At 47.7% G+C, this 14,984-nt stretch overlaps 1 protein-coding gene across 1 annotated transcript in view; it reads left to right on the forward strand.

Moving 5' to 3' along the window:
* The window catches only part of LOC138580053 (cytochrome P450 2D15-like), a 421,564-nt gene that overhangs the window by 169,300 nt on the left and 237,280 nt on the right, over nt 1-14,984 (forward strand). The window contains exon 3 of the mRNA XM_069650288.1: nt 9,235-9,406. Coding sequence (XP_069506389.1) covers nt 9,235-9,406 — 172 coding nt within the window. The remainder of the gene's footprint in view (nt 1-9,234; nt 9,407-14,984) is intronic.

Here is a 14,984-nt window from a genome sequence, read left to right on the forward strand (position 1 = left end):
GCCCCTAGTGGCTATGTGTGCTGCGTTGTGCCTTACCTGGGCTTGTGTGACAGGATTTCTGAATGGCATGAGCAGGCCTGTTGAGAGCAGGTAGGCACTGTCCCATGCAAATGTGTAAAATGTGTAAATGTTTGTTGTTAGCATTGATTGTCATTGTCTATTATTCAGTGTGTCACATGGCTATATGCATTTGTGTGACAGTTGATAGTTACTGATGAGCCAGGTGTTGCCAGAAGTTCCCGATGCCAGGGCCCAGTATAGTGGTGACTGGCAGTAAATGAAGCTGTCATGTGTGTTTCCAGGGAAATTGGCATTGACATGCATGATGAATTTGTTTGCGTCACAGATTGAATGCCAATGCTTCCAGTTGCAGTAAGGTGCTCCGTCAATCGGTGCGACATTTCAATGGTTTGCTTTGCTTGCTTTATATGCGGTTCCTTTTTGCGTAGAAAGTTGTGTCTCCTATCCTGTGGCGGTAAGATCACAAGGTTTGTGTGTGCTTTTCCCGACATGAAGTTGCGTGTTGGAATCCATGAATTCGGTTAGGTTTGCTCTTGACTGGGCATGTGATTTCTTTGCGTGGCGTGCCCCTCAACACACCCATGTTATTCCTCATTCTTCCTAATTTTGTAGGGAAAATGGGAAGTATGCATGTTCTCCCCCTATTTGTTTCTTTGTGCAGGCCCATCTCAGAAATGGCGCAAGGTCTGGGGCCAAGAAGGACCCTGCGCTAGCCGTGGTGCAGAAAAAATATTGTGCACCCGTGTATTCATGGATTCAAAGGTACATTACTAGCCGTCAGGCAAGTAAAAACAAACTGCGGAAGGAATGCCCACACCACGACCCGATGTACACCAAAACCAAGCTAAAGGCCAAACCAGGCGCAAGCCACCGCATCCACCCCTGAACCACCATCCACAACCCCTTTGAGAAGGCACACCCTCCCCCGCGAGCCCAGATTGCACCCCAGATAAATTGTGCACCTCACCTCGCAAGCCCAAGCTGCACCCCTGCGAAAATGCAGGCCCTCCCTCGCAAAGCTCGAGTGCACCCCAGCAAAATAGCACGCCTCACCTCGTAAGTCCCAGGTAAGCACCGCGCATTGCTTTCCATGAATTGACGAACAGGGATTTGCTCGCGATTTGGTGCACAAAGTGTCTATTTACCATGCAATGAATTGCATGAATCAGGCCCTTTGCGTGGAGTGTCACGCTATGCGCTCAACTGCACGCAAAGTCATGACGGACCAGCGCAAAGTCACGGAAAGTCACGCAGTCTGATCAATGAATCGGAAATAGGAGGTTTGCCTGCTGAAAAGTGTGCAAAGTCACTTATCAGCATGCAAAACATTCTATGAATTACTTCTGCAGCCTCAAAGGGGGTGGCACCCCCATGAGGAGAAAGGAGGATAGCCTCGATGTGTCACACATAAACACAGGCGCAAACACACACACGCGCCCAGTTCCTCCTTAACTGACTGATTCCTACTTTGCTGAGGGTAGGTACAGAGAAAAAGAAAGCAGGAAGGGGGTAATTTACATTTCCTTCCCTGAGTCCCATCTCGTTCCATCACTCATATGATGGCATGTGAGTATCACATTCAGAGCCCCAGCATGCACTCTGTTCTGCATGCCAGCACTCTAAATCTGATTCCATCCTATAGACTTGGGCTCCCCAGCATCATCCTGTGGCTATTGTAAAAGTGTCTGTGCATGCCACAATATGCGCTTGGTGCCCCTTCAGCAGACCACTTCGCTTCTCTGGCACCAACTCTTTGTGCAAAAGCGTTTTGCTAAACAGAGGGCGGGGGTCACTCACTTTCCTCTGCGGGCTCCCTCCTTTGGAATGATATGATATGGCATTTATAACGTGCTTGGATGCGCCTTGAGATGGACCTTCTCGAGTTCTGAAAGCTCCTTAAGACTTTCCTCTTTTCCTCCTCCTTCCCTCCTTCCCTGCTCTGCTAATCTCACAGTTGCTGAATTGGTGTCCTTGGTCCTTATGCATCTTCAGGGCCTTGACCTCCCACACCAATTCTTCCCAGCTCCTTTCTTCCACAGCACTTGCATCTGCACACCCTCCTCTCAGGAGACTCAGACTTACACCTCCCGGTGCCCAGGTCGTGTAGCACTCAACATTCCTAGCGCTTCGTCCAGGGCTCACCCATAAGCTCAGATTCCCCAGCACTTACCCCCTTTCCCTCTTCCTTTCTGCACTTGCACGTTCTGAATACTCACAAGGCATATTAGGTCTGTCCCTCTCCCTCTTCCTCTTCTTCTCTCAATATTGTGTTGTTATGTATTTCCCTCCCTGCCCTGTGGGCACTTTGAAACAGTATATTCTTATTGTATAAGTGCCTAACAAGCAAACAATAAATAAATAAATAAAATGACTGTATCCAGGGCCACTATGTCTGTAGTATCAGACTTGTGCTTACCACAGAGCACTCTGCTTCCAGCTTAGTGGTAAGGGGCACCCTGGCCTGGTGACTCATTCCATCCATAATGGAAGTTTGGGCCCTACAAGTATATAGAGCAAGACTTCTGGAATTCATATTTGACTCAGACTTTTCTTTTATTCCCCAGGCTGGCATGGTGATCCGAAATGTCCCCCACCAAATCATTTATTTCAGAAAATGTTAGTACTACTAGAGTTCCAACATAACTTATATGAATTCAGAGCCTCAGTCCTTAAATAACTGGACTACTGCAGCAGCCTGTACACAGACCTACATAAAAAAAACTCAATAAACAACGACAGCTCATACAAAACTCAACATCGCTCTTGGGGCTTGGTTTAAAGAGGCAATAAATACCATGTCATCACTGAGTTGAAGTCAATACACTGGACCCTGAGTGTGCAAAGGGTGACCTTAAAAACCTTGTGCATCTTACATCGGGCATACGGGAATAAATGCCAGAATCACTTAACAGTGGTCAAATAGGCACTGTTCCGTAGTTCGCGTGTGTTAATTTGGATATTTGTTTGGTTAGCGAGGTGCGCCGACTCCTATTTTATATAGGGTTGCCCCCTTTTTGTGCCCAATGTGAGGGGTCTCTTTGTCCGTTTCTGTGTACCCAAGCCGTTGAGTGCCCCAGTCATCCAGGTTCTCAGGGGGTAGCCCGTATTCCCCTCATGAGCCTCCCTACCCAAGCCGTTGAGTGCCCCAGTCATCCAGGTTCTCAGGGGGTAGCCCGTATTCCCCTCCTGAGCCTCCCTCAGTTTATCTTGTTCCAGATGTCTTCATCAGCGGTTCTCGGCCTGTGTGGCCACACATGGTGTCTGCTAATATTTAGCAAGCTTTCAATTGACTCTGTGTCCCGATTTTTCCCCTTGACTACTGGGCACTTGACTTTCCCAAGCCCTTTGGGTCCTTCTGTCTGTGCGCGGGGTACCTTCTTCTGGGTCTCTATAGCGCTCCCACTGGTCTTCCTCTCAAGTAAGGGATGCAAACTCAGGTAGCCCGACAGCCATTTAACTTACTACAATTACGCAGTTGTGGCAGCAGTTTGCGTTCCAGAGCTATTGAGTTTAGCACCGCAGAGTGAGTCTGGGCACCCCGGGTTCTGAGACCCAGCTCTTCCCTCGAGTTGTCTCAGCCGGATGTGCAGAGGAACACAGCTGTACACCGATCTCGCACACCACAGCGTGGCCGAAAGACACTTTATACAAGTTACCCCTTCATTGCGTAGTTGTGCAGTTTTGGGCAGGGTATGAAGAGGATATTTTTCTGGTTGGAGGGCTCCTTTATTTCGAGATCGACTCAGTTATTCCCTGCTCATTCGTGTTGATCTGTCTTTTACAGAGGGTTCCCCTGTCATACAGTATACTGGTAGTTGCTATTTTTAGTATAGCGGTACTGCTTACCGCTAGGCAGTGGAGTCACCTCTGTTGCTGCTTAGTCTGCATCACCACTCGATGTGCAGGCGATTGCTGCTTTGCCTCCCGCAGAGGACCTGCCTTTTCCGACTGCCGGCGCGTGGTCTCACCGTTTCTCTCCCAGGGTCCCTGAAGGACGGATCGTGTTGGACTGGGAAGCCGAAGCGAAGGCATTGTGGCTTAATCTGCCCAGGGGCTGCTATGAGTGTTCGATCTCCTGGTGTTTTTTCCTGATTTTTCTCGTCAGGGCTTATCGCCCCTAGGGGAGCGCGGGTCTTGGCGGGCGATGTAGGAGTCCCAGGAGAGCAGACCCCGGTCCCTCAACGCAGCTGACAGCGCTGAGAGCGGACGATGCACAGTAGGCTCCGTCGCGTCTCCTCTTCTTAGCAGGACGGCAGACCTTTCTGTGAGTTTTTGGATTCACCCGGTAGCGCCCTCAGGCCAGCGATTCCCATCTCGCGAGCCGCTTACTGCAATATCGTTGGCGGCTCCGTGACTCCACAGGGCACTGTGTAGGCTGCGGTCGGTCGGCCTCACCGTCAGCTTGGGGATCCCCACACTACCTCTGCATCCTTTGGCCACGTTATTCGGTGGCGTGCCTATGCTTTGCCTCGCTTGAGGGCCCGGCACTGCAGCTCTTCTCTGCTCTCGGCGTCCTCCGGGGTGAGCGTATATAGTCCCACACCGGCATACAGGATGTATCGTGCCAGAGATCTGGACGCTTCCTTCTCCCTCTGGCACACTGCTATCGCGCAGCGGCTGCGTCTCCGACTTCTGTTCGGCTCGATCTGTCCAGGTTCGGGTCTGCCGCTACAAGCTTCTTCTCGCGGCCATTTTGATTTACCTCCATAGGATCAGCACCGGTTTTCGGGCACTGCAGGATCCGTTTGGGAGGCTTGATTAGCTTCCAGCTTTCAGTCGATTATGTCTCGAAAGTTCCACTCCCAGTCGTGATGTTTTGGTTATAAATTCAAGACGGATAACAGGCTGTATGAGCAGGATGTTTGCAACGGCCAGGGGAGCAGAGGGAGCTCACGTCCGCATTGCTTCACTGCTGGCCACACCCCCACCCAAATCCTTCTCTTAACAAGACAATATAATCAAAAGTGGAATCCTTTGATCCAATGTCTTAATGTCTCCTCAGCAGACTCTTTTTAATTTGTCATTCAAGTTTTAATTTCGTTTGTTTTTCCCTGTCCTCCTCTCTGTTTATTCTTCTTTTGTGTTCCTGTAGTCCTTTTCAGTTTATATTTCACATCTATTACTTCAATGAATTCTGATATTACAGCTTTGCAAACTAATTTTTAATGACCTCATCAATTAGATGTTTTCTTTCTTGCACCCCAGATGACCTATTCTGTTTTCCTCTCTTTTCCCTTTATTTTTAAATGTCTGGGCTGGAGGATTGTTTCCACTGCAACACATTGATGCTGTGATGGTCATTTTCATTGCCCTTTAAACGCCATCCTGTAAACGAGCCCTTGTTCCATAGATTTGTTATTTTCTATTAAGCCAATCTGGTTACAAACACTAGCACAAGGTTCAATACGAGTACCTATGCGATTTCGACTAAATTACAGATGCCTTGCCCGACTCTGCATGGCAGCTTTTAAACGCATGCCAAGAGTGACTGTTTCTCATGATGTGGCGGTATGCTAGGGGTAGTTTCTATTTTGCCTAGCCACTGTTAGTTTGACCACACACTCACTAAAGAAGTCTGGGCCTTCTTTTCTCTTTCAAAGTCATTAGGGGGCAAGATAAAAAAAATCAGGTGAAGATAACGTTTGGTGCCACTTGAATATGCTTTGCTAACAGCGCACATTTTGATCAAGCAGTGTACTTTAATTGTAGCTGATGTAGAGCAACAGCACAGCCATTAAAAAATAAAATAGTTGAGCGCCACTCTCTTTAATTGTAAAATTATACTTTGGAAAACATATTAAAGTGTTGTCATTTATTTCAACAGCAGGCCATTAGGAGCATTTTAGGCCATAATATTTAGGTTAACAAAGTGCTTGAATGGGATGTTCAATCCCAGCTCCCAACACTGATCCCTTTGTCAAGTCAAGCATTCAAATCTCTGCACTACCAACGCAGTGCTCATGTAGCATGTACACTCTTATCTAAGATAAAATCTCGGCATGGCTCATCACTATGTGCCCAGCACCAGGGTCGGACTAGGACAAGAAATAGGCCCGGTCACCCAAAAAAAGTGGCCCACCCCCCTGCCTCACTACCCTTGACCTCTGATGACATCGCCAGAAGTGTTGTCATTTGACCCCACCCCAAAGTGACATCCCGGCGGCGATGGAACACGAGGTGATGAAACACGACCTTTCAACCCTTGACAAAACAGGAAGTGGCATGAAATAGCATAGTTTCTAAGTACACTAAATTACTTTGAATCCAAGCAGACGTCCAAGAGCAAACGATAATATGTCATTGTATAGCACTTACGCTTAAGCTCTTTTTTATAGTACAAATTTCATTTATCGATCTTAGAAGGCTTTTTGAAAGAAAAAAAAATGTAGTTTTTCACATTTGTTTTCCTTCCAAACTGGGCCAGGCATGGCCAGAAAACGGCCCCCACTCCCCAGGGACAATTTCGGCCCGGCAATGGGCCGAAAGGTCGAGGGGCCAATCCGACACTGCCCAGCACCATCTAGGTATGGCACTGATACCTGTTGGGCAGTGTGATTTTGGTCTAGCACCACACTGTGGGGAAAGTGGGTTATGCCTATCAGTAATTGGGAAAATGAATGAACGTGTTGGAGGCTGCTCGACGTGCTATGTTCTCCTGTAATGGCAAAGGGAGCATTTTGTGTAGGCTGATATTTCACATGTTAACTACTACATGCGCTTCAGTATAGGGGACAGTTTTCTTTGGTAGAATGTGCAACTTAGGCCAGGCACTGTCTATTATTGTTAGTGTCAACTTATACTATCAGCTTATGTATGCGTTTCTTTCTAGTTAGTCCTCTTCCTCTTTACTATGTTTTATATTCCTTCCCAGCGAGCTTTAATAATTCTGCATTTTGCTACTCCTGCTTTCCACCTGCTGGTGGAGATATACAGTTGGTATATACTGTAATATAATAACAATGCGTGCTCTTTCTTATACAGCACTTCATGCAAGATCCCTACAGCTTTTAATTGCTGTAATACCACATTACCCATTTTAATAGTACTCAATGTATTGATCTCAGAAGGACGAAGAGTTGAAGCACCCCGGCTGAGGGATTAGCTCTTGTAAAGCAAGGGTTGCCCCCATGTCAAGGGTGAGCACTTAAATAATGAGAGACTAACAGTTGGGTCGTACATATATGAATAGAATTGTGTGTTTGGGGCAGCTTAGCGGGTATGTATCAGTGGTATACGCCCACCCTGAAGACCCAGTACCAGGAGTTCAGCTATTTTATTTCCTATAGCAACAAAACTGAATGCATTCCCATGTGTAGCATGATAGAAATAGACCTGGGCACATTTGCATTCCTCGATTACCCCAAGGTCTGCCAACCTTTAGTCCTCATTCTTATACAGAAGCTGCTCTCCTCTCCCTTCAGTCTTCTGGGAAGTGGGACCTGTCCAATGGACAACTGCAAATCCTTGTTGCAAGATCTCCTCACGGGTGGTGGGAGGGAAAGAGACGGTGCCCGAGTTGCCTGACGAGATGTCCAGATTTTTTGAAGAGATCAACATACAGCAATCAGCGGTAAGGTAAGGTAAATATGGCATTTCAGGATGCCCTCAAAAATCCAACTACAGAGAAAGACAGCAAAATAAAAATGGCCAGGGGAAAAAGGTGAATATAAAATTCAGGAGGACTTTTGTTAAGCGCCATGATTAAATAAAATCACTGGATGTCTGTGTGGCAGCTTCAGAGTGGGTCCACCACTTTGCATGTCTATATGCTGCCCCAACACACCCTGCCAATCCAGCAGTGTGCATTATGCACAACTATTAATAGAAATTCAATCCATCACAATGATTACCATGTAAGAAACCTTTCGAGCCATATAGTCACAGTGCAGTGGGAAAGCCCCAGGACCAGACTTAATCTCCCCTGACTTGGCAACGCGCAACACAGAATTGTGGGGCCAATTTCTAACACAAGTATACAATTGCATCAACGTAACTTTAGATAGTATCCAATTGTGTAAATGAGCTGAAATAGTCCCACTTTTCAAAAAAGGACCAAAGACATCACCAGCCTGTTACAGACCGATCTCCCAGAGAAAAGACCATGCAAAAATATTTGGAAGGATTCTCTTCTACAGATTTACAGAATGGCAAGATGAACATAAGATCATTAGCCTATGTTAATTGAGCTTTCAAGGTAGGCAAGCCACATCGATCAATCTCTGACTCTCAATCTGATCCTCTCCAAGAGCAAAGAGACCAATAAGGTGGAATTATATTTAGCCTTCCTAGACCCCAGACCACCTTTTGTAATTCAGACGTGGCGATTAACACCTCCAAATCCAAAATTATGATCATTAGAGGGGGGCCAAAGGAAAAAATGAATTTTGCATCAAAGCGGAAGAGGCTAGAATACTTCCGCACATATGAATATTTGAGAATGAGATTATCAGACAATAGATGGGTGCAACCAAAAATAAATGCGTATGCAGCAAACTATTGGTGGAATGTTCTTTTCTAAAGGTTTTTTACTCCTTGCCCAAAGTTGCTGTCTCTCTATTAGAACCCTGTTTGATTAATGCTGGAACAGTAAGATGGTTGTAAATCCCATTGGAAATAGGAGCCCAGACAACTAAAAGTGTCAGAGACATGGTAACATCTCATAGGTTTGCTCTGGATAGCTAATCTATCTCAGTAATCAGTTATTTGGATAGTATAAATAGCAGCATTGATTCCCCGTAGCTAGACATCACACCGAACACTGATGACAGTTCTCTACACCAGGCCATGTTTACATACATTGCCACTAAATAACATCAGCGTTAAGTCGTCATCAGCATCTACTGTAGGCAAATAGCTCTGAAAAGACGACCATGGTTAGTAAGATTCATTAGAAAATTGCATTTTTTGAGTAAGTGGGGAAGAGGCCCGGGTAAGAGTTCATTAGCAGCACTCACCTCTTGTTTCTTTGTCCTTGTTCATGGCAGAGGGCAGAGGGCTGCCTCAAATATTAAACGCCCACACCAAATATTAAATTCAGGTACAGTGAAATACTTTGAGGTGCCCAACCCTGGAAAGCACGGCTTCAAATAAGCACTTGACTGCATGCTCTATTTTCCTCAGACTGTCTCCCTCTACTTTTCTTAGTACTCTCCTTTCATGCTGTAATCGCGTCATACATTCTTTCCCTTTCTGTCCCTGTTTTCTTTCATGCAGCTAAGGAAAAAGTATGGCGATGTCTTCAGCTTGCAGTTCTGCTGGACAAATGTTGTTGTCCTCAGTGGATTTGAGACGGTGAAGGAGGGGCTCATTAGCAAATCTGAGGACACGTCAGACCGGCCCCATTTTCCAGTCAATGAATACCAAGGCTACAAGGAGAACTGTTCAGGTATGTCCCAATATTCACCAATTTAGGAAAAGGACAAAATGGTGGCCTCTTCTCGAACACCATATGAAAGTAATTGCTGTGCATTATTGCAGTCATCCTTTCTATTAACTTTCTATTTTAAACTTGTTTTCTGGGGTAGGCTGCACAAACTACTAGCCCCATCCGCCGGTTGTATCCCCACCCAATGCTATTGTTTAATTCTTACCTCTCGCACCCATGCTGTATTTTCCCAACTCAGCACGCAGCCTAAATACCTATTTCCTCGACATTACCAATGCTAACATTCAGTGGAAGGGATCCCCTTTAGGTACCACACATGTGAAATACAAGTTTTACTGTCAAAATCTTTTAAATGCTGCTCATCTGTGATAGCAAATGTGCTGTCCGTCTCTTTGTACAATATTTGAACTGCCTGTATTTGTAAAATGGCCGTCATGACTGCGTACTGACAGTAAACGGAACCATTCATAGCTGTGATATCTCTGTAGGTTACATGTCTTTATAACGACTAATTTTATAACGAATGCACATTTAACGAAAATGTTATAACGACAAAACTAACAAATGTATTTTTTCTTTTCTTTTTTGGGGGGGAGGGGCAAAGACCCCATGTCCCACCCCTAAAAACCCACCCAACCGTTTCCCCACAAGATTTAACACTTTACCCTTTACTCCACCCCACATACATTTTCATTATGTCTTTTGTTATAATATTTTCGTTATATGTTCATTCTGCAAAAAATGTTCGTTATAAAGACTGCACACCCTCTCTGTAATCCCTGTCTGGCCCTAGAGTCAAAAACTATTATTTCAGGATCATTCATATTTTGAAATAGTCCAAGTAGGCACTACTGTGCTTCAGACTGAGAAATGTTTCTGTAACTCTATTGGACAGATAGTTTCTGGATGGGAAGTGAACATTAGAGCAGTGCTGTTGACGTTGCCCCTTCTCTCCGACTTTGCAGACTTTTGGGTGAAAGTAACCTGGTGAGGTATTACTATCGTAGTTTAGAGTTGTAAGTGGAGCCAATTCACAAAGAAACGACTGTGGGTAATGTAAGGATCTCATGGTGGCAACAGTAAAGACAGACACAAGTGACCACAGTTCAAGGGTGAAATGAATTTAAGGCAGTCCTAGTGGCATTGTGTCAAATAAAGTAAGGGAAGGGAAGTGCACCGGAAGTGCTGGAGGTGCTACTTAGCTGTGCTGTGTACACTTGTGTGCTGTTTCTTCGTGGTACGCTTTGTTGCTCTCCTTTTGTACCTCTCCCAACAACAAGACTCTGGTGACGTTTCATGAACATATATAATATCTAATTGTACCCCTTCTGCTTGATTTTAGATGACTGTGGCTAAAATTCGAAGGATTTACTGTTACAAGTGTTAGCTCCGCCTCCAACAGCTGATTCGCTATTTTACCAGTGAGCGCGCGCATCTGGGCACGTGCATCCGGGAAGTGCACCGGAAGTGCTGGAGGTGCTGCTTAGCTGCTTGGCTGTGCAGTAAGTGGCACTTCCTCTCACTTCTGTTGCCCTAGGTACAAAAATAAGGTAGGAATTCTGTTGTTGGCATCACACAGACCCTACCCCATAACACTTCAGTTCCATTTATTTTCCATGTCAAAAGGACTTGACACACTTAAAACCAATATGAAGGCTTTAAAAAACCTAAATAAGGCCTCTACACATCTAAAAAGGACTCTGCAGAGAGCCTCACCCACATCTGTGGGTGTTAAGAAAGCGCTCAATGCGAACAAAGTACCTCAAAAGAAACAAACTCACACGTCCGACATTCAAGTTTTCTATCCCCCAGAGCAGAGCCAACATCAGGCAATTCATCCAAATGAAAGATCCTCGGTGGAGGGGTTACCCGTGCTTTCAGCTTCTCCCTTTGTGCCGAGGTAGGTGCACCCACATATGTGAGGTACCGCTGCCGTCGGGACACCTTTGGGAACGTGGGAGAGTAGGGCATGTGTTGTTGGCGCGTGTTTCGGTGGGTGAGCCGAGTGAAATGTGCGGAAATTGTGTTTTTTTCCCACAAATATGGACTTTGTCAGGGGTTCTGGGTAATAAATTCTGGGCTGATTTGCGCAAGTCAGACCTCTGTGGATTCCCACGGGTGTCCTCTTTTGGGAAATGCATGGGGTTCTCAGTTTTCCTTGGTGGCTTGGGCATCGTAGGCCCAAATCTGGATGGTGCGCATATGAGTCAAAAGCCTGAAATTCTGCTGTGCGAAAAGACTTAGGGGTTACCCGCGTTTTGGGCTTCTCCCTTTGCACCCAGGTAGGTGCACCCACACATGTGAGGTACTGTTTTTCTCGGGACACCTGTGGGAATGCGGGACAGTAGGCCATGTGTTGTTGGCGCCGAGTAAAATGTGTGGAAATTGTGTTCCCCCCACCCCAAATTTGGACTTTGCCATGAGTTCTGGGTAATATATTCTGGGGTGATTTGCACAAGTCAGACCTCTGTGGATTCCCACGGGTGTCCTCTTTTGGTATTTGCGTGGGGTTCCCTGTTTTCCTTGCTGGCTTCGACACCGTAGGCCCAAACCCTTTGGGGGTTACAAGTGGTTTAGCCTTTTTCCTTTTGCGTGTAGGTAGGTGCACCCACACATGTGAGGTACCTTTTTCATCAGGACACCTGTGGGAACACGGGAAGGTAGGACATGTGGCGTTGGCGGCGTGTTTCAGTGGGTGAGCCGAGTGAAATGTGCAGAAATTGTGTTTTTTTCCCACAAATGTGGACTTTGTCGGGGTTCTGGGTAATACATTCTGGGCTGATTTGCGCAAGTCAGACCTCTGTGGATTCCCACGGGTGTCCTCTTTTGGGAAATACATGGGGTTCTCAGTTTTCCTTGGTGGCTTGGACACCGTAGGCCCAAATCTGGATGGTGTGCGCATGAGTCAAAATCCTGCAATTCTGCTGTGTCGAAAAGACTTGGGGGTTACCTGCGTTTTGTGCTTCTCCCTTTGCACCCAGGTAGGTGCACCCACACATGAGGTACTGTTTTTGTTGGGACACCTGTGGGAATGCGGGACAGTAGGCCATGTGTTGTTGGCGCCGAGTGAAATGTGTGGAAATTGTGTTCCCCCCGCCCCAAATTTGGACTTTGCCGGGAGTTCTGGGTAATAAATTCTGGGGTGATTTGCGCAAGTCAGACCTCTGTGGATTCCCTTGGGTGTCCTCTTTTGGGAAATGCATGGGGTTCCCTGTTTTCCCTGCTGGCTTCGACACTATAGGCCCAAACCCTTTGGGGGTTACAAGTGGCTTAGCCTTTTTCCTTTTGCGTTTAGGTAGGTGCACCCACACATGTGAGGTACCTTTTTCATCAGGATACCTGTGGGAACATGGCAAGGTAGGACATGTGGCATTGGCGGTGTGTTTTGGTGGGTGGCCAGAGTGAAATGTCTCTGAAATTGGCTGGAAATAAACACAATTCTCAGACATTTTGCTCTGGCCACCCACCGAAACACGCCTCTAACAACACATGGCCTACCATCCCGCGTCCCCTCACGTGTCCCAATGAAAACGGTACCTCACATGTGTGGGTTCCCCTACCTGGGCGCAAAGCGAAAAGGCTAAATCACAGGTAACACCCAACGGGTGTGGGGAGACAACCTACAGAATTGGGCCTAGGGTGTTGAAGCCACCAAGGAAAACAGGGAACCCCATGCATTTCTGAAAAGAAGACACCTGTGGGAATCCAAAGATGTCTGACTTGCACAAATCTCCCAAGAATGTATTACCCACAAGCCCCGCCAAAGACCCAAATGGGACAAGGGTGCCCACGGCCAGGGACATTACCACCGACTTTGCTGGAGCTGCCTGACCTGCGTTACAGCTTCTCCCCACCAGGGAGTTCCGGCAGTGTGCCAATACCTCCCCGAAGGGAAAAGCTGTAATGCAGCCCAGCCACAACTCCAAGAAGGTTGGAGGTGATGCCCCCGGCCTCGGAATCCATGTACCATGCGGGTGTACCGTGCCCTAAGCACAGCGGCAGCTCCAAGGAGCCGCGGCAGGATCCCCATTCCTCCCCGGAGGTGAAAATGTAACGTAGCACAGCCAGAGGTGCAGCCTGGGCTTGCAGACGGACAACCCACATGTGAGACATCCGCTCCCAGGGAAACACCAATGTTCTCCTGGCATGGGGGGCAATTTGTGTCCTGCCCCTGCAATTGTGTCCCAGCCCACCAAAATATCTGCCCAGACGGCCCATTCCCACCCACACCACCAACAATCAAGCTCCAGTCTCACCCACCCCACTGACAGTGGGCCCTACCATAGAATAATAAAAAAAAACAGTACTCACATAGCGTTGCAGCTGCTTATGTAGAAAAAGCTGTAAACGAAACAAAAAACATTTGTTACCTACGGTCACCCCAGCCAAAACAAATCTACATTCATACTTTCCAATCATGCCCCCCCTTGAAAGCCATCCCTGGTGGTCTACTGAACCTCACCCCCCAGTGAAAACACATTTGCCCCTTCCGAGGGGCTGAAATCTGCCCCCAGGGAGGGCTGCAAGAGGTGCCCCCCACACTCCATTTGGGGTGGGAGGAGAGACCTACCCCAAAATGTCAGACAGGCCCCCCAATGGATGGGGCAGTAGGGTTTGGGCACCCAGGGGGCAGATTGGCACACCAATGTTCCCATCTGCGCCAAGGGAGGTTTGGTAAAACAAAGAACAAAATTGAAAATGGTAGGCTGCACTTTAGGGGTGGCTGAGGGGCACCCTAAACCTTATAATGTAAAGGGGGGTGCACCTCTCCACCCCTACCCAAAATGGAGGGGTGGGCATCTCATGTAGCCTTCCCTGGGGATAGATAAGGGGGGCTGTCATGCACTCCTCCCTTGGGTCGGGTGTCCCTTACTAGGAGCGGATATCTGCCCCCAGGGAGGGCTGCATGACATGGCCCCCACTCCATGGGGGGTGGAGGGGAGAGGGCCACAACCCCTTCTCATTAGAAAATTCCCCAGTGGTTTGGGGTGCCCCACAGCCCCCCAAAACTGCTGTCTACCATTTTCACTTTTTTCCTTTATTTACCCATCTCCTCTTGGCACAGATGGGCACAATAGTGTGTCATTCTGCCCCCAGGGTACCCAGAACCTACTGTCCCACCCATTGGGGCACTGTCTGACATTTTGTGGTGGCCCTTTCCCCCCTCACCCCAAATAGGTGGGGGGGCACCTCATGCAGGCCTCCCTGGGCCTCCCACGAACGGCTGCATAAGGTACACCCCCCTTACATTTGGGTTGGGGGAGAGGGTCACCAAAAATTGTGGGACAGGCCCCCCAGTGGGTGGGGCAGTAAGGTTTGGGCACCGTGGGGGCAGCTTGGCACACCAATGTGCCCATCTGCGGCAAGGCAAGTTTGGTTAACAAAGAAAAAGGCAGGCTGCACTTTAGGGGGGGGCTGAGGGGCACTCTAAACTGCCAGGGAATTTTCTAATATAAAGGGGCATGGCCCTCTCCCCCCACACCAAATGCAGGGGGGGCATCTCATTCAGCCCTCCCTAGGGGCGGATAAAAGGGGGTCCATCTCATGCAGCCCTCCCTAGGATCAGATGCCCCTTCCT

The sequence above is a fragment of the Ambystoma mexicanum genome, chromosome 3p (genome assembly GCF_040938575.1).
Source record: "Ambystoma mexicanum isolate Mex_15411 chromosome 3p, UKY_AmexF1_1, whole genome shotgun sequence".
Lineage (NCBI taxonomy): Eukaryota > Metazoa > Chordata > Amphibia > Caudata > Ambystomatidae > Ambystoma > Ambystoma mexicanum.